Source organism: Triturus cristatus, chromosome 7 (assembly GCF_964204655.1).
Source record: "Triturus cristatus chromosome 7, aTriCri1.1, whole genome shotgun sequence".
Classification (NCBI taxonomy): Eukaryota; Metazoa; Chordata; class Amphibia; order Caudata; family Salamandridae; genus Triturus; species Triturus cristatus.
Window position 1 is genome coordinate 366151618 of NC_140590.1, and position 21141 is coordinate 366172758.

General features: G+C 43.8%; 1 protein-coding gene across 1 annotated transcript in view; it reads right to left on the minus strand.

The window, feature by feature from the left end:
• Positions 1-21141, minus strand: part of RASIP1 (Ras interacting protein 1) — a 298155-nt gene that overhangs the window by 12946 nt on the left and 264068 nt on the right. Inside the window, exons 10-11 of the mRNA XM_085616531.1 lie at positions 20622-20794; positions 19259-19406 (exon numbers count right to left, since the gene is read on the minus strand). Of these exons, the coding sequence (XP_085472657.1) occupies positions 19259-19406; positions 20622-20794 (321 nt within the window). The remainder of the gene's footprint in view (positions 1-19258; positions 19407-20621; positions 20795-21141) is intronic.

Consider the following 21141-nt stretch of genomic DNA (forward strand, 5'->3'; position numbering starts at 1 on the left):
TGGGTTGTCAGTGAAGCAGCCATATACTATAGGGGCATTGTGTGACCGCACGATGACTATCTCGAAAACAGCTGCAACTAATCCTCATGTTTGGTATGGGAGGTATGGTTCCAAGCACTGGAAGAGCCCTCCATTAGGTTCTCTATGTTCCCGGTACCAGCCTTCTAGTCCCGGACAGCAAAAAATGGTTGCTGCCGACAACAGACACATTTCTGCCCTCCTGCTGCTGAGCCAAGCTCAAGCAGGGGAAGGCAGAACAATAGGCATCCTGTCACTGGGAGATGTGACCACCTCCCAGACAGGATTTAGTGTATTAGGGCTGGGTGGCTGCGCTTGCCAGTGCCCGAAAGTCTGCATGAGGGGCACATTTGGTGTCCCTGTACATAGTCCAGTTCAAACCAGTCCTGGGAGCCGTTGGCTCCCGCTCTGGCACGAAACTAGACAAACGACATGGGAGTAACCTCCCCCCTGTCCAGATCCTCCCCTGGGAGGAACCCCTGAATCTTCCCAACCCTTTCCCTAGGGTACTTAAGGGCTTACCTAGGTGTAGGTCCCTAGATTTGTCGTGGGATAAGATTCAGAACTGAAACCACTGCACTTCTACCATCTGGGCACTCTGGACTTCTTTGGACTTCGTTTGGGTATGACTTTGTCTCCCTTTCAGTCTGCTGCATCGTCTGTGCCGCCGCAGAAGTTAGCGGTCCCGCTGCTGGTGAGGTGCATCAGCGGACCTGGACTGTTTAGCATAAAATTTGAACGGGGATGAACTCTACCTGTGCCCCTGTGATTTTAATCATATTGGATTGAATGGACTGCACTGCCTGCAGCCCACTTGGGATATATTTTGCGAACTACCAGCCCCAGAATGCTTTAGTGCTGTATTACTCACCTGAGTGTGATTGTGTCACTGAAATAAAGGACGGACAAACGCTGATGTTCGTGTAGCTGGCAGTCATTCAATTGCAGAAAGCCTTTGAGAAAGGGAGTTGTCCTGAAACGCGTCAGGCTCTGCTGATGCTGGGAGCATGGGTTTCTTCCCTAAACTGGAGTTGGCTGACAGTGAGTGCGTCCTGCCTTTGGGTACTTGTGGAACTGAATTAATTACAGCCGACCCGGCCGAAGGATGCACCGCCGCAAAAGTTAGCGGTCCCGCTGCTGGTGAGGTACATTAGCGGACCTGGACTGTTTAGCATAAAATTTGAACGGGGATGAACTCTGCCTGTGCCCCTGTGATTTTAATCATATTGGATTGAATGGACTGCCTGCAGCCCACTTGGGATATATTTTACGAACTACCAGCCCCAGAATGCTTTAGTGCTGTATTACTCACCTGAGTGTGATTGTGTCACTGAAATAAAGGAGGGACAAACGCTGATGTTCGTGTAGCTGGAAGTCATTCAATTGCAGAAAGCCTTTGAGAAAGGGAGTTGTCCTGAAACGCGTCAGGCTCTGCTGATGCTGGGAGCATGGGTTTCTTCCCTAAACTGGAGTTTGCTGACAGTGAGTGCGTCCTGCCTTTGGGTAAATGTGGAACTGAATTAATTACGGCCGACCCGGCCGAAGGATGCACGGCCGCAAAAGTTAGCGGTCCCGCTGCTGGTGAGGTGCATCAGCAGACCAGGACTGTTTAGCATACAATTTGAACGGGGATGAACTCTGCCTGTGCCCCTGTGATTTTAATCATATTGGATTGAATGGACTGCCTGCAGCCCACTTGGGATATATTTTACGAACTACCAGCCCCAGAATACTTTAGTGCTGTATTACTCACCTGAGTGTGATTGTGTCACTGAAATAAAGGAGGAACAAACGCTGATGTTCGTGTAGCTGGCAGTCATTCAATTGCAGAAAGCCTTTGAGAAAGTGAGTTGTCCTGAAACGCGTCAGGCTCTGCTGATGCTGGGAGCATGGGTTTCTTCCCTAAACTGGAGTTTGCTATATATTATTATTATTTTTTTTGTAACTCTTTTTATTAATGTGTGCTCAGTGTGCAATACATTTGAAAAGTAGTTAGGCTAGGAGATTCCGGGCACTAATGTTTGGTTGGAACAAGTTAGCATTAAAGTCAAGTATCATACAAAATCGACAGAGTAGTATTTCCATTACAAACACCCTTCCCCCCCGGGGTCCTGTGAATCTGCCTACAGTGTGAACATCAGGTTGCCCTGCAATGAGGCCATTCCTTTAGTTTAAGTGTGGTGTGGTCGGCTGCTTAGCAAAAATGGTTCCCTACACTCTTAAACCCTCTGTAGGTCTGCCAGCTTTCATATTTTTTCCCATTTCCACAGAAAGCTCCTACTCAAGTATATGGTTTTCTCCACTAATCTACAGCAGTCTAGATCGGACTTCCATTCCGCTACTCGTTAAGGGTCGGCCACACCCCAACATTTTGGGATGTTTCGTTTTGCCGCCACTTCTGCTAGAGTCAACCAAATGTTCGTAAATCTAAGCCAAGCCTCCTCCCGAGATTTGTATCAAAAACCATTTGGGTTCAATTATGACCTCTCATCCCACCACCCCGGCCATAACCCTCCCGATCCTTTGCCAGTAATCTTGTATGATCAGGTAATCCCACAACAGATGGTAAGAGGTCCCCTCTTGGCCACATCCCCTCTGGCGCTGCCCTGTCTCTGCACGGCCCATTAGGTGCAGTACCGTTCTGGCATAATTGGTCAAATGTAAGATTTTCAGTTGAATCAATCTGAACCTGGATCGTATTGCTACCTATAGATGGGTTTTGTATTGCTTCTACCCAGCCAACATCATCTAAGTTACCTAGGACGCCCTCCCATGTTGTCCTCAGCGGTCCAAGTGGGTCTGGGGAGTTATTCATTATTTTTGTTATATATTAGCCATATCGCCTTGGTGGTCAAGGGGTCCGTTAACAATCGGCCCTCAAAGAGGGAAGCCTCTTCCAAAGCCTCTCATTCGGTGATATGATTCCGGAGGGAATTGCCCAACTGTAGATATTTTAACTACTCACCCTTTCTTATTTCATATTCTTGTTGTAGCGTTTTGAATTTAAAGAATGCCTGGTCTCTCCATACATCCCCAAGGTTCTCTAATCTCAATAGTTTCCATTTGCCAAAGTTCTTCAGCCCTTTCACATGTCAGAGCCAGCTACAGTCCGGAGTGAGGTCATTTTTGTGAGTTTCTCCTCCCAACCCAAGTATTTGTCCACAGTGCTCCACAATTTTACTGCACTTTGAGTGTGGATTGGAAGTCCCTTTGGTCGCCTTGCGTCATGCAGAAGGGGAAGGCACCCTCCTTCTCCCATGGCCGCTCTGTCTACTCTTCACGCTGGGCCCATCCGGTCTCCAAAAATCCAGTCACTGACTGACACCAACTGCGAGGCTCAGTAGTAACTTTTAACGTCAGGAATTGCTAAACCTCCTTCATAGACCAATTTTTGCAGTTTGCAAATTGCTATGAGTGGGGCACCGCAGCTCCAGAGCATGGAGCGATGCTCCATTTCCACCCTTTCAAAAAAGGTGTGAGGGATCTCATAGGGTGTGTTTTGCAGAGCATATATGAGGCGGGGGAGTGTCATCATTTTGTATAAGGCTGTCAGACCCATTAGTGTGAGAGGGAGTGCTCTCGAACGCTCCATGTCATTTATGAAGCTATCTAATTGAGGCACCAGATTTTGTTAATTGAAGTCTTGCGGGTCTCCGGTCACGTCCATCCCCAAATATTTAAAACCCTGTGTCTCCACTGGGACCCTGCATCTGGTAGGTGGGTCAGGAACACCCCCGTCAACGGGAACAGTGGGGGCTTATCCCAATTAATTCGGTAGCCTGAATAATCCCTGAAGGTGCGGAAAATCTGCAGTATCCTGTCTACTGATTGCCATGGTCTAAGAACATACAGTAAAATGTCATCAGCATAAAGGGAAATGCGTTATTCCCATTCCTCACCCACTGACATACCACATATCACGGGGTCTTGTTGCGTCCAGGTCGCGAGTGGCTCCAGCGCTAAGGCAAACAATAATGGTGAGAGGAGCAACCCTGTCTCGTCCCTTTCTGCATGGGGAACACTCTGGACACCGTGTCATTGACTCATACTCTCGCCAATGGCTGGTGATAAATCAGTTTCACCCAGCAGATACATTTTCGTCTGAACCCCAGATGTCATAACACGGCAAAGAGGTAGTCCCATTCCACACTATCAAAGGACCTTCTTTCGTCTAGGGACAGAAGGTCCGCGGGGTCTGCTACATCCCCACCCAATATGTAAAGGATCCCAAACAAGCTTCTCATGTTCAGTCTGGTGCCTCTAAGGGGCATGAACCCGGATTGATCTGGGTGTATTTGGGAGGTGATCACTTTGCATAAACGTATGGATAGGATCTTGGCTAATCCATTTACTTTGCAGTTAAGCAGGGAGATCTGCCTATAGGAACCCTAGTTTGTTGGCGGTTTCTCTTCCTTGGGGATGACCACTATCAGTGATGTTCTTTGGTCGTGCGGCAGGGCACTGTTCTCTCCCACCTCCGCGAGCATAGCCAGGAAGTGGTCCATCATTTTGCTCAGCATGCATTTAAACAGTTCCACCGGGAGACCATTGGGTCTCATCGCATTCCCTGATTGTAGGGATCGCACCAGGCGTGGTGCGTTCATTGGGGCGTTGAACCCCCACCTGCCCGCGCCCACAGCTCCCTTGGCGTCTCTGAACTTAAGGAAACTGACTCAGTTTACTTAAGTTCAGAGATGCCGAGGGAGAACTGACAATCATATCAGTCAGCATGATGTCGGACTGCCCACCCCCTTCAGAGTCTGAAGGGGGTGGGCGGTCCGGCATCATGTTGACTGACATGCATTGTCAGACCAGCCAGGGACAGGCAGCAGCACAAGTGCTCATGAGTGGGGAAGGTGAGCGAATTTTTCGCCCGTGCCCAGTCATGCGCACTTGTGTTTGCACTGGCTTGCGCATGCCCATTAGGAGCCCCTCGGTCTCCTAATGGGCAGGTGGCGGGCGAAGAGTAACCGTGCCCTAAGCCAATCCTGGCACTGCAGCAGCGCCAGGATTGGCTGAGGGGTTGCCACTCCAGTGCTGTTCCTGTTTGAAGAGGCGCCAACGCGGACCAGGAGCAGAGGCGGTCAGGTAAGTTTTCTAAATGTTATTCTCCCTCAGCCCCCCACCCCCGCGTGACCCCCCCCCCCCCGCGAGTACTGCGAGCCGCGACTGGGAATAAGGCTTACCTCTAGTCCTAATACTGCGTGTTCCTCCCGTTCTGTAGGTGTCAAAATTCGGAATGTTGCTGTTTTTGCATGAAAGAATTCAACTAAGCTTAACCTGCCAATAGGTGTGTTGCACTTTCACCTACATTTAGAATCTTGATTCAGGCGCAAACTGCAGTTCGATATTATACTGAGCGTATATATATCAACCTGCCAAAATCTGCTCACCTTGGAGGTTCAAAGGGTGTGTAAATGTCTAATCTATGTAGATTTGTCTGTAGGTGGTGCATATACATATGCGTTTAGATCTGGGCCTACTTTGTGTTTTGATCTCTTTGTGTTTTCTGTGTTTACAGACACTTGGTATGTGGACTGTCTTGTACATTTATTTCCGGGGGGTGCGCATCTGGTGATCAGTGACCGGGAAATCCCACCGTGGAGAAATCCTCACGGTGCCACGGATGTGCACATTCTGTGCAAATGTCCACAAAATGCTAGGGGTATTGATTTTCCTGCAACGTTTTTAAACTTTCTGGCATTTTCCTGTGCGGAATCCAAAATTAATTGGATTTCCAATACCCGCCACTTCTGTTCTTGGTTTAATTGGTGTGGCAGTAACTGAAACAAGCATTTGCAATGCAATAGGTCTCGCATTTGCGGGAGTTTGAGCTATTGGCATTGTAAATTACAATGCCTTTTATTTATGATTTGAAAACCCGCAAGCGATGCATAAACAGGCACTTTGTATGTATAGTCATTGCTTATGAGAAGCAAAGCTGGCAGTAACTGCACCACTTTTACTGCCAGCCACGCTTCTCATAAGCAAAGACCAGAAGTACAAAGTGCGTGTTTACGCACCGCTTGCAGGTTTTTAAACACCCAAATAAAAGACATTGTCGTTTACTGTGCCAATAGCTCAAACTCTCGCTAATACTAGATCTATTGCATTGCAAATGCTGGTTAGTATATTATTACTGCTTTATACTTTATATTTTATAGTTAGCTATCTTTTACATCTAGCACTACACTTCCGGTGTGAAGTACTCTGTTGTCTATTGGATCCTGTCTGTGGTATATGAGAGCGTTAATAAATAATATTCACCCGTTTTTCACTACATTTGGGCTGCAGCAGCTGCCTTATGGCTTTCTTACAAGAAAGATGGTGCCAGATCGCATCAATAGCCATAATCACAGCATTTTTGGTGGTGAAAGGGCGCTCCAAAATAGCAATCAATTATATGAAGATCAGTAAATAATATTTATGACTATCATTCATTTGTAACTTTCAAACCCCTTGCACTGGCCCTGCTGAAATCTGACAGAGCATCGAAACATTATGTAACTGGCATTGAAGAAAGGGGTCACAGGGCTTGACATGAAGTAGATGAAAACAAGTCGAATTCTAGGAAGCTGTTGACACTTCATCCCAGACACGGCAGCCTGCTATGCAATTACTGACAAGGCAGACAACAGAACTCAGTGTGCCTGCAAACACCAAACAAACTCAACAGCCTTAACTCATTCGGTTATTTCGAGCCAGCCTCGTCTCCACCGAGTTCCCCCTCCCCCCACGGGTTATGCAGCAGCCATGTGAAAATAGACCCAGATGCTGCAACACGGTTCCTATTTAAACACGAGCTTTAATTAATTTCAGCCAAAAAAAACCATTTTAATTGTGATAATTACTACGGCCATAATAACTTCTTTGTTTACCTGTTTTCTTACACGGAAGGTCAGGGGCCGGGGTGTAGATGTATTTGGAAGTTGATCTAACAGATTCCATCTTTGACGTGCTTCCAAAGCTCTTCGCTTCTACCAACACCTAATAGAGAAATCCCTCTGGAGTTAACGCACTTTATCAACCAGAACACCGACGAGCAAATAAACACTGGAATTCATTCCAAGATAAGACAGGAAGTGTCCCATAAGTGTCGACCCTTTGTCACCACTCACACAGAAGGACGATCCTTAATGTTTGGAAAGTATTCCCTCACAGTGAACAGTTTAAAGAAAACAAGCCGAGCTCTGTGAGTGATTGCAAAGGAGGGGACGAAAAACAGAGAGTGGGGTGGAGGAGCTGGGAAAAAACACAATGAACGTAATACCAGCGCAGTGTTCGTGAAGCAGACGCCCCGCTGATTATGTATGTCAGTAAGCTCCTTCCATCAACGAGAAACGGTGATAACTGCTTCTCGGCTGTCAGTTAATTCTCAAAAACACGAGGAGCGCAGTAAAAGTCATGACTTTCAGAGGTGGGTGTGCATACAGCTCATTCATGCAGCGTCGAGATTGGCTTTAAAGGAAACAAGCGACACAGCAGAATTTAATGAGGCGTGAATGAGGGCTGCGACAGCCGGACAATGGAGCTCTTCACTGAAGGAGAAGGGAATGTTTAAAAATATCTATCTATCTACATATCTTTGTATGGAAGATGGCGAGATCCCGGAAAGCAGTTTACACTCAATTGTAGTAAACTATTCTCCTTCCTACCTCCACAGTACTCCGCTGCGTGTTCCAGGGACCGCAAAGCGCAGTTCGCCCTGAAGTACACGAAGACGCTCTCGCCATCGAAGGAAACAATGTGATGACTCTGGGTAGGTTTAAAACAGTTTACTTTGTGAAATGGCGCTGCGCGGGAGTCTACCAGCCAGGCTTGCCGTCTGTGCACTCTGAAAGCACCCCAAGCCCTGCACCTTCGCCGATGGGGATGCACTAAGCCACCAAATCTGGTTAAACTTGGACTCAGCATACATCCGAGAGCCCCCAGGACAGGGGCACTCACTCACAGTGTCCATCCCGCCTGCCTCTCTCGGCCGTTTCTGGCTCAAGCACACGGAAAGACTGAAGCTGAAAACAAATCAAACAATTTATAAAGGGAGCGATTCGGAGCTGGAAGCGCTCACACACCCAGGAAAGAGCAGAGGCGGGCCGGCGCACTGCTTGCAGGAGGAGTGAGACACTCCCACGGAGGCCGGCCCGGTGGAGCAAAAAACCCTCCAGACTCCACGAGTGGATGGAATGCTGAGAAAGGGTCCATGAGGAGGCACCAGGCAACAACAAAGTAGTCCCTACATTCAAAGATACTGCCTTGCAGGGTAAGGTAACTGTAGTTGGTCGATGCTGCTTCCTCCGAAATCGGAAGAAAACGGAAGTGACGCATCGGCCCATCAGCCAATAATAAGCGAGTTTAAAAGAGCAATGCCACATTTAAACCAATGGCAAGGGACAAAACAAAAAAAAACGCAATGGGTGGAGTTTCACCCTTATTACTAATTACTTGATGCCTCGTAGAGGCAGCGCATGCGCGCTACCCATGCGAGACCTAAAAATCAGTGAGTGCGTGCCACTGGGTGGCGTTGTTAATATTCTACCGCGCCTTTGTTTCAGTTGCAGTGCTTTTAGCTTTCAATGGTGTGTGCCTGTATTTGCGATTCACAAAACCATCTTGTTTAGACATCACATCTTTTTCTACTGCATTCCGACACCAGCATTGTTATGCTTTCGCCAGTGATTTATTAAGTGGTGTATTTTTCCGAACACTGTATTCAGCTCATCCGAGGAACGGCAGATACACCTGACACTCTGCAAACGACAATAACGTTATATTGATAGAATGTACTGACTCAAAACACTTTAGAAAAGTTTCTTTTTTTAGCAATGCATTAGTGTGTTATTTTTGTGTGCCCAAAATCCATATTTCTGCTTTATATGTAAAGTAAGAATTCCTATTTTTAGTAATGGTGAGACTCGTATCAGTGGCTTTGTATATGAAACCGTTCTGAATTCATTTGTGATTGGTTTCAAGATAAAGGAATGTGATATGTTGGTCTTGATTTAAACAGTTACTTGACCTCCGTGATTGTCACTATAGGAGAACATTACATAAGTGCAATTATATTTTGTAACTGGAAACTGCTATTATCGTGCAATAAAAGTTTTTCATTCTCTCCATATGGGTAACCTAACAAAGGGTATTCCATTGCAATTAACGCTTCAGGTGGTCAACGTCATTTTGCAGTTGTAGTGATTCTTAGTTGTTAATTCGATGTTCATCTTTCTGTTAAATAGGTCTTCTCCACTAACACTCGCGATATATAAAACAAAAAAAAAAAAACTGTTCAAATGATGCATTGAAAAAAGGAGGTGTGTCTTGTACCTGCGTACTTGTAAAGGATGATGGGGACTGTATTGATCACTCTGGGTTACTATGAGGTGGATAATGAAGGGCAATGCAATGATTTATTTCAGGCCAGTGTGCTGGGGAACGAAAGAGGCTCCATTATGGTTTTTGGGTGCACACAAAATAAATAGGTTCTCCACGGCAATCACTCGAGTCAATAATGTAAATGATGAGGGTCTTGGAAAAAGTGTATGAAACTGTTGACCTGAAGGCTGAAGGCGGGGAGCTGGTTTCTGGCGTTTTAAACATGTAATACTCCCCTGTGTTTGGTTTCCAGTTCCCTGGGCGAGGCAGGTATGCCCGTTAAACATGTGGGTGCTGCTGAGCTCATGTCCTGGGCTGGGAAGCTTATGTTCAAGGCTATTTTTCAGCACCTTGATCCTTTTTCATGTTTTTTCATGTTTCCATATTGCCTCTTGGAGTCTTGGTACAGCACTGTGGCTAATAAAAAATGCTTCCTTTGATATTGCTCAGCAATACATTGTATCTCGAAGTCTGTTATGAAGCTCTGTGGTTATACTGAATAAGCAGCTACCTATGTTATAAGACATCTCTTTATTAATGTAATAACTGCACTTTCACAATTGCTTTATTAGCCTTCTTGCTTTCTCAAATTTGCTTGAAAATTCTCCATTTGTATTCGGATTGTCACAGTTGATGTGTATACAGGCTCTCTCTTGAGCGACCCCTCTGCAAGATTCATTGATTATTGCTGTACCTCCATTCCCAATGTTGATCATACACTTTGCATTGAAGACTTATTTTCCCATCTGTCAATATTGTTATTGAATTGTATAAAAAGTAAAAATAAAGTTAAAAAAAAAAAATAGAAAAGTCGCCATTTGTCCACTCTTTTTAAAAAAAAATCTCGGGGGGGGGGGGGAGAGGAGGGATACCCACCCCCCGCGCCACCGAACCCTTCTTAGGTTGCTTGGGCTCGCTCGCTACGCTCGCTGCGGTGCTGTATCACAATCATTTTACGCCTCACCACATTCAAATGTCACCATCCGCCACTGGATCCCACCACCGCCCGGACCCACAGGGCTGGAAATTGGCTGCTAACCCTCTATATGCCGCCTCTGTGTACTGCTGGGCATCTTTGAATGTGGTTCAATTGGCCTCTTGATCGCCTCAGATTGTGTCTGTGTGTGAGCCCCCCCTTTCTTATTAGGCCAGACCAGGCCTTAGACTACAGATCTGTCTCAACTGCACCCAGTACCTCGTGGGTGTCGCCCTCTTGCCGTTACTTCAGATCTACTCTAGGTCCGAGTTCCCTCGGCGGCAGCGAATGCCGGGCCCCACCCTCACCGTTGAAAAAAGAGTGTACCTCGTTCCGGGCGCAGGGCGGCTCCTCCCCATCCGCTCGTTTCCACGGCTCAGTCGTGCCGCTATTAGGAGCAGGCCGCCTTCCACTGTGGCCTGCTTTGCTCATGGCACCACATCGCTCGGGTCCTGAACAGGATTTGGTTCTCTAAATATCCCCAGAGCAGTCAGGCAGCTCTCCGACCTTCTTCTCGCGGGGGGATATTTGCTGGCCTGGATAGTGGTCAGATTACGGGGCCAGCTCCTTGAGTTTACAGACCTCTCCTAAGGTGCGGCCATTTTTAGCCACGGCTAAGCCACGCACTCATGTGTCTTTATATTTAATACTTTACTTCAAATTCACCACTTCCAATGTACTACCCTATATCTCACTCTATACATTTCTCAAGATATCCTCTACCTCCACTCTCTGACTCATCGCAAACCTTATTCTACTGCTCTCTCCAATACAGTACGATATTTCTCACCCTATACCCCTCTCAATATATCCTCTACCTCCACTCTCTGACTCATCCCAAACCCCATTCTACTAGTATGATATATAAAATTACCCTTTCTAGACTCTTCCCTCCTCTACCCATCCTTGCATCATCTCATACCTCTTTTAGTATTCAGATATCCAAAACAAGCCTTTCTAAAGCCTTTCCTCTAACTCTCCCCCCCCCTTTACTCATCCCAAACATCCTCCTACTGCTCTGAGTTCCAAAATAAACCAAAAACACTTTCTAGACCCTTCCCGCTTCTTTCCCACCACTATCCTTTTCAATCCAACTAAGAAACTAACATGTCCACCGCTCACAATAATTTAATATTTCCCTATACTAATTCCCTACTATTACTGCTTGAGTTCCGTAGTAGCCTGCTATCCGCAAAAAAGCGATTAGACACCTCATCAAGGGGTAGCAAGCACTATATAAATGCAAACCCTTCCCTCCTCTATCCTTTTTTAATCTAAATAATAAACCCACATGTCCACCGCTGAAACTCATTGCATAATTCCCTATACCAATTCACCACTAATCCTCTTTGGGTTCCGGAGTAGTGTACTACTCGCCGAAAAAGGGCTTCAACACCTCATCAGGGGTATTAGGCGCTATATAAATGCAAATACAATTACTTGGCTTTGTTTTTTCCAGAACTTTCTTTTAGAAGTTTTAAGCTACATATCATGTTCTGTTTCTTTGTTTGCATTTTATGGATTATCAATGTCAAACCACATCATCAATTGAAGAGAAAAAAGATGCTCTGAGAGAATGCGTCCTATAACTGTACTATATCTGTCCATCCATGGTATCATTTTTTGAAGGAGGCAAAACTTCTCCGGGCACAGGAATAAGCATGTCCTCCAGTAGAAGCAGTTGGATTGATCTTTCTAGAAAGCAACAAAGTTTAAAAGTGTTTCAGGGACATTGAGGTTGACTCAGAACTGGTCACACCAATGGCAGAAGAGTTAAAAGCTTCCTTGCCTTGCAGGATCTGGAGGATCCTGAAAGCACGCTCCCCACTTCCACTTGTTTCACTATGTCTGTGTCTCAGCTGCTTGTATGGCATTTCAAGACACATTCTCTACTTCTTGTTAGAGTCAGAATCCGGAGGCAAATAAAGCAAATGCCATGCTCATCCTTTACAGACTTATTTTCCCCACAAGAAGGACATCTATGAAAAAGAGACGGCATGGTGACTGAGAGACCGGCTGAGGAGAGTTAACATTTTAAAAAACTGAGGAAAGAAGGGACCTTCTTTGGAGGAATTGGTGCCATATTGTTTAAAACACTATCACCTCATTACAGTGAATTACAGAAAACCTACATCCATTGTAACAATATTTTTGCAAAAGATATTGAAGACACAATATTTCTGTAAGATGATATTTCTGTAGAATGTTTTCAGCCGTTTACAGCCTGTGTTAAAAGCTACATTTTTCCTTTTCTTTTTTATTTAAAAAAGGTGAACAGTGGTGTGCACAGAGACAATTTACAGCTTATGGCTATCAGACAGAATCACAAGATGGAGAACTATAATCATACTCCCACCATTGCCAGTCACCTCTGAACCTAGGCAGTGAGACCATCTGCAAGGTCTCACTGCCTAGAATTGTGGCTTCTTTAATACAGCCACATCACATATTCAGATGACGAATGGCACGGCAAAAAGTGGCACACCGCCAGACAATTCACAGACTGTGGAGTTCACTGGAACTAAAAACAAAGGGCCAGTTAAAAAATAATGTACAGAGTAGGGCAGCACAGCTTTTCCGGGCCATGCAGGAGACTTTCATCCCAAGGCCCACAAGTCTGACAAAAAATCTGAAAAACAATTACTATCACTCATTGTTGCACAGTGCCCCTGCAACAATGTCACCAATAGGCAGATGCTTTCTGACCCAGTCTTCGGAGTAGACCAGCAAAGTTTCCTGCAGGATGTGTGGTACTCTTCTTTTGGCAAGAATGGAAAGTGGTCGTGGCTGAAGAGCAACTACAAAATGCTGTGTCAAATCATGTTTGATGATAGAAACTGACAAGGACCACCAGGCCCATCCAGTCTATACATATCCCTTGCAAATGCAACACCGCAGACTCTTAGTCTATAGCTCTGTCACAGTCTATAGTAACGGACTACTGCTACTGATTTTGACCCTATCAACCCTGCCATTCTTTCTGAGAATGAATTCAATCAAATTACCACTTTTTCTGTAACCCCTCACTATCTTCTTTCTGAGCCTCAGAACAATGGTTGCAAGGCTTATAAGGTATATTTCAATGTAAATATAGCTAAAACTAAAAATGACATGCATCCTTCTGCCAACGTCTGCCATAATGGTACTTGACTCAGGGTGAGTATAGCACCATTGCCCAGAGCAATGACCACTGCTAACTGTCTAATTTTTCATGAGAAAAGTTCAAACCCTGAAGCATTCATGAGACATATTCTAAATCATTTGCTCTTCTGTCATCCCACTTTTGTTGGAACCTAAGGGCAATATAATATGCATTTGTTTAGCAAATACTCAAATACAAATGAAAAATGAAAACTAGAATTCTTGAAAAAAAATTATCTGAACCTAAAGATATTTGTAGAAGAAGCACGGGCTAATCTACGTATGTGCCAAATGATTGGAGTTTTTGTAGGATTGTTCCTGTGGGGCAGGATGGGAGTGGAGAGGGTAGTTACACTCTTGGATAGGTCAATGTGTTTTGGGGTTTCAGAGCCATGATCCCTCACAAAGATTTTTGTTCTCCATGACATTGGCAAGAAGGGCTATATTTCTTCAGTGTGGGATCTAGAGACAAAAGTAGTCTCTTTGTGTCAGCCTATGATTTCCAAGTCATTGTAATGAATGACATAAAGCTCAATTAAGTCATCTGTGTTGACCTTTTTGACTAGAGTTACTTCATGTGTAAGTATATTTTAAAATAAAATGGTATGTCATGCTGTTAAAGAGTTTTGATGTTTTGCATTGGGTTCCTCTATACTGCATGCACCGTTGCTTTACGAAACCAGTTGAATGCTGCTTGTTTCTCCACAACATATCTTCCTTAGTTATGTTACATATTCCAGTTTTCCCACTACCGAGACCTGATAAGCTGCGGGGTTCCAAAGCACTGTAATTCTAAGGAGTGTCTGGCCCTCTGACTGCCAAACATTTCCAATGCTTCTTATTTGAGTTTAGGGTGCTGCTGGCATTGAATTTCCTTGGACACTGTTATAGTACAATCAATTTCGTAACTGTCTCTGTAAATGATTAGTCTGACACAAATCAAAGGTTGCAATGTAAAACAACTGCCCTTATCTGGCAGGCCTTGGGCAGGTTTCACTGTGCTGTTCGGACCCTTTCCACCTTTACTATTTATTCAACTGCAAAGTTTACTTTGCCAATAAAAGCATTGCTGTGCCTTCTGAATTCAGGCTACACGTAATTGCCAGCCAGGTTTTGACTTTTCCGATCCATGATGGAATTCTCCGTAGGTAGTCCTTGCTTTGTAAACCCACTTGAAACAATAAATGTGACAGGGAAGAGGGACAAGAACCTATTGCTTTGATACCTTATTGATAATTAATTACATTTTGAGTCCAACTGGCGTAATCTGTTTTTATTTGTGTTTCCTGGAATCTCTGTAAGACTATTGTCTGGAGGACTGTGGCTACAGGTGGTCCTCATTGGGCAAATTGAAGTGATAAGGGTGTTTTTTACAATAATATTTGATATGTGGTGTTGTAATTTCCTGTGTACCAGGAACATAAGTATGTCAAGTATTGTTGTGCCATACTTGGCATTTTGTTTGCCAGTTGCTCATTTTTACATCACTTGTTTTTTGCTCAATGAGCAATCGCTTCAGTATCTTGAATACTTGTGCTCAAGAGACTTTCTGTTTTCCATGGATGTCCTGCAACTTCTGTTAAACAAAAACAGGAAAGGGGTCCAAATGGAACCCCGCCTATCAGGAGGGAGGGAGATACCTTATAGGAAAATAAAGGCCCAAGGGATACATCATCCCTCATCAAGTAATGCAACTACAAGAGAAGTTCCTATCCCACGTCCGAGTTTAGTGAAGCACGGGGAAGCGCTTTCTTTTTTAAGCTGACCCTCACCCACTCTATTAGTGGCATTCTTTATCATCGGGTCCACCCTGGCCCCTAAAATCCAGGATGGGCTCAGCCATATTCCACGGAGCTCTTTTGATATTGTTTTTACTGGGGAGACTATAAACAAATAAAATACCTCAAACAGACCTAGGTATCTCTTTATTGATGGCCTGAGTGGAGATACGTAAAAAAATAATCTTTAGTGGGATTTTTAGGATATAATGGTCCTACTACCTTAAAATAATTGCCGACTTGTTTCAGACCCTATTCTACGGCCTATCTGGTCCAGGGCTTTCTTCAGGATGTGATAATATTAATTCCAATTAATTGCAGGACATGATAATATTAATTTCAATTAACATTCAGCATGCCTACAGGCTAAGCCATCCTCCTACAATTGCTTCTACTTCTAAAAAAAAACAGAGGAGTTATTCTTTATTTTTTGAAATATACAGAACTAATCCAGGTCACTTCTGCTGCCAAACAAATAAAATGCATTTAGTGGTTAGGTCATAATATTTATTTCTCCCAGGAGTATGCCAAAAGCATAGCAGATATGCATAAAGACTTTTTAAGCATGAGATCAACACTTCGCTCTCTTGGCGCTCATTTTGGGTTATTTTACCCTTGCCTCTTCAAAGTCACCTACATGAACAAAACGACAATGTATGTGAACCCCCAGTCACCTGAAAACCTTTCTTGAAATATGTAGAAGTGAGACTAGGGATATTTCTACACCTACTACATCTTACAATTATTCTTTTATACCCTTCACAAGTTTCAAATTTGACATTGAAAAACCTTATGGTATATTTATATTTTATCTGTTGTTCTCTCATTGCAGAGTTGTAGTATTATAACATAGGTAGGTTAATTGTCTCCTTAATGTCGACTTAGCTTCATGCTTTCTTCCTACAGATGTTGTCTCCCTGTTTGTGCCTGTGCTCTTTCCCTGATCTATCTCCTACAAATCTTCTTGCGCCTTTTCTCCCTCTGAGGACCGGATGTGCCGTCTTTTTCCATGTGGTCTCTGCCAACACTCTCATCACAGTATTTTTAGGTATGCTTCACTTTCCTTTTATTTTTATGTTCATTTCCTTCTTTTCCATGTTTGAAACAATCTTCTTCTTTCTCACTGTCCTACTATTTCGGTTTTATTTTCTTTCTCTGTTTCTATTTTATGTATTGTTTTAGTCTTATCAATGCAGCACTTCTTCTTCACAATGCTATTTTTATTCCTTTTTGCATGGCTCTCACTTAACATTTCTAATATTCTGTCTGATTATATTCTTCATACTGTCTCTCTCCTATGGTTTTAAAATTGTTTCTTGGAATGTCAGAGGTTTAAATTCCCCAATCAAATGACGTAGAGTTCTGCACATCTTGCTTTTTTGCAAGAGTCATATCTAACAGAGAGTGAATCGATGAAATTAAAGAGGGGGTCGGTGGATGAACTATTTTTCCCACCGGGTACAGGTGAAAAAAATGGAGTTATAATTCTTTGTCATACATCCCTCCATATTCAGGTGGTATCCCAGGAAACAGATGCAGACGTATGCACATTATTGCTTAAACTGTTGATCGATAAAGTTCTAATTCTTCTCTTTAATTTATGGGGACCTAATGCTCCGTCTTGTCAGATTTGGTCTAATATCACTTAGAAATGCTTACAACATCCAGACTATAACTTTGTCTGAACGGGTGATTACAATCAAGTTCTTGATAGGCATTCCATATCACTTTATATTCCAAACAAACCACAAAAACAATTTGTTCATGACCGTCAACATTTTTGACATGTATGGGTCCATCAGAACCCTAATTTCTCAGATTTAGGAATAGTAACTGCAGGCTTGCCATAGAGAAGAGGAAGTCCCTTAGGTGTAAAAAGAAGCCAGCGCTCAAACAGGATGACCTCAGTTTCGGCAGCTCTGAGCTGGAATCAACTATTTCTCAAACAGATTTCAATGCAGTAGGATCATCTCGACAATCACAACACACAAAGGCAATGGGAGGTGGGACAAATCTAAAGATACATTGGTGTGGCAGGGAATAGGAGAGAGACACAGAAACCCAAATTACTACGTAACTCTGAATACAAGCCATATTGTAATGAGAATGGACCTCTATGGATCCCTGTAGGGCAAGCAGAAAGGAATGGACCCTACTTCACCCATATTAAAAATCTTAATGTGACCAATAAAGCCAATGGTTTGCTACAGGATCATCTTTTTACAGATGCTGCAGGAAAGTGGGTTGATCCACAATGTCAAATGTGGAAGAGGTGTGTCGCAGCGGCCAGGGTGCCTGACTCCAGACCACGGGGTTCATGGTTCGATCCCCAGAGCCGGTGGCAGGTTAGCCCAGCACCATGTGACTCTGGGCAATAGCTTGCTTAATCTTCCCGAGGGCTCCCAGCGCTGGGACACCTCTCCGGAGGTAGCTGCGCGCTTTACAAATGCTGGTATTTCATTTCAAATCTGATGGACAATCCAAAAGCATAACCATGGGTTTTACATTAAACCCAAATAGATCAATACATTGAACTGGGGCATAACGCTAACTGGATGGAAGAAGGACAGCAGGTAACATCCAGATGATTGTGGAATACCTTGACTACAATCTTTCACATGAATTTAGGTATACAGGTCAGATTGGATACAGGCTGATTATCCCCCCAAAAATAGAATCTAATTAGGTTTTCTTTAATAATTAGATAACAACATCGATTTTATAAATCTACAGAATTAAATGTTCTGCAATGAAGAGTGGAGGTTTTTAATCTAAGCACATATGGGAGCAACCAGAAAGATGGCTGTTTGTCTAACTAGGTCAGGCTGAAGTGTAAAAGTAAATTCATAATCTTTTAAGAACTGGAAGCAAGCAGAGATTCCAGAGGTTCTCTAGAGATTCTAAAAATTATAGAAAGCTGCGTCACAAAAACGATTGACTAAATTGATGGGATGTTCGTAACTCAAAACGACATTATCTGTTTGAGAAGGTAAAATAAATAGGAACACAATTCTTTGTAAATACATACATACATACATACATACATACATAAAAGACCAATGTCTTGGTTCGAACGTCTTGGGGTCTTTAAAAGCATAGCACATCCAGTGCATGCATTTCAAAGTTAAAAACTACTGGGGACAGAATCCCTCAACATTTCAAAACACACAATAGCTGAAAGGGTCTGTGGCCTGTGTAATGTTCTAAGCTGTTCTCTGCTCAACACCTGTTTCCATTCCCTCTCCTCACAGTTCCATAAAGGGAAAAGGTCACCCTGTGTTTGGTTTAATCGTTTCCCACTCTGCTTTGGATCCCTTACAGGACTACACAGATGGTCACACATGAGTGAAAGGTGCCAAGAAAAACAGCTCCCGCTATGATACCGGAGGTAGACTCTGCTCGATTATTCAGCATGGAACAAACCATGGAAGAGCAGTCTGATATCAACATAATCCAAGCTGTAGTAAAACACTTACAAATGACTACGTGTATCAGGGTCAGGTCAGAGAACATTTTGGCCAACTGGGAAAACAGGAGCTACTCCAATAGCTGTGTCTTGCAAAATACTTTAATTTAAGGCAAAGGCAGGCTTGCTGACTCTGCCCTAGCGATAGAAGACATTGATATGCTTCAGCCTCTCTTCAAATCTCCCTATCACCCTAAAGGCCAGCCAGTTAGGGGAGATGAGAAATATGGAAAAATTACACAATACATCCTATCACAAATTTATCTTCTAGTATCCAGTGTGCTCTCTTACTATTCGTGCAACATCACTGATAACATGCATCAGCCACACCCGTTTCTAGGTGGTGTTTGGGGGGCACATTTCTTTTTACCACTTTCTACCGCAATAACTTTTGATCATTGTCCCTTAAAGTGTTTTAAGACAGCATGCTCTTTCTTTGTCTCTGGTGGGTTCCATTGGATAGGCCCTACTTATCGTAGTGTAGGGAGAACAATACAAGAGTACACTTACTGTTTGCAATCTCCTCCTTCTCTTCTTCCGGCGGATCCCACGCTGTTGGGTGGGCTCTTCCTACCCCCAAGTGGTAGTTTCGCAGAAGGTGGTTTAGCTGGGCAGCAGAAATAATAGAGTAATCACTGTGTAGGCGTGTCCACGAGAGCTGTTTTGTGGGGTAAAGAATGAAAAGAAAGAAGATCATTGATAAATACTTTACAAATGGCTATCTAGAAACCAGTTAAAATGTGACCTGGTGAAATCTTGTTTGCCTCTCATTTTCAACAAATGTGGTGTAGCTGCTAGGCTTCAGGCTTAGGTTTGAATCACAGCCTGCCTACCAATTTGACCAAATTGTATATCTGACAAACTAGTTCAACATTTTGTGCCATATGCCCACATCTGTCAAAACCTTTGCAGTCTACAGTTGAATAATGGAGGCATACAGTAATGTTGAGGTTTCATCACAACACCCGGATCGGATTCCTGGGGAAATAGTACCTGGCTTCACAATTCTGCATCAAAATCAAGTGCACACATCTCAAAGAAATGTCTACTTTTACTCAAATAAACATTGCTGTTGTTTTCAGTAGAGATATTACACCAAGAGATTAGATGTCGGTTGCAAATCGCAAATATGAACAATAAAGAGACATGCCTCCATGCCCTGTCCCAGAGATAAAACTTCACCTAGCTGCAAGGGTGACTTCAAGACTAAAGTCTTTTTAGGTCGAGCCAGGGCAGCGCATGCTGTATTGAGTTAGGGATTTGAAACTCCGCCCACTCCCCACCCACATTTTTCATTGGCTTGTGCCCTTGTCCTTTGTAAATGCCAGCTTCTGATTCCTTAATCACCTTGTAAATCCCTCCTTAGTACCACCTTGTCTTCGTTTGAAACCTCCCATGAGGACTAGCCCTTCTACTTCTGTTGCTGCAGGGTATGTTTTATTTCGTCTGTAAGCCCTATTTTCTTTAATGGGTTTTGCCAAACTGCAGGCACGACGTGCTTTCCTCACATTCAGCTCGCCATGCGCACTTTCACTTTCCAAGGAGTGGGGACAATGGTGGCTGCTTCTTTGCAATACCATAGGTCTCGCATTTAGGAGAGTGGTAGTAGTAATGATCTTTATTCATCTAGCACTCTTAAGTAACTAAAAGGTGAAACATAGCACTGTATACAACTTACAATTAATGGATTCATATATTAATAATTAGCAGCTTGAATAACCAGTACATCTATCCATAGGGAGGCAGCCTGTGCCCACTGCAAGATGTAGAAAAGCTGGCAAAGTCTGTATCATGTAAGCCTGTATCTGCCCAGTTCGCCACCAGTCAGATCCACATGGGCAATTACGCTTGCTCACCTTAGCTGACATCTTACCTTCAGTAGACTGGTTTTGGGAATGCATAGTAGATTGACTGTGGTTGACAGTTTTCGGAAAAATTCAGCAGCGATGTCGCCAAGTCCGACACCCTGTAGCCAATCAAGAAGGAGATCAAGATTTGTTCGGATCTGGACTGCTTTTGACCACTGATAGAAAGGCTCTCCATTCCCTGAAAAAACACAGGAAAAAAGTAAACTCGCTAGTTTATAATTCGCCTCCCCATACAGAGAGACTGGGTCTTAATCCCTATTAAATAAACCCAAAGCCGTCTGTTCCCTAGGCAGACCCAGATCCCTTTCTCTAGTGTCCATCTAGACCTCACTGTTGACGTAAGAAATCTTTATACATTAAAATACCTTGAGTTAGTCGTGTTCCTAACTAACGAATGTGCTTTGAAGTGACCATCGGGTGACCTGTTAGCGCTATATAAAACACATTACATAATGAAAATAAATGCTTATGGGAGAGAGCTAGTGGAGGAAGGTGAGAAAATGAGCAAGTGAGGGAAGAAAACCA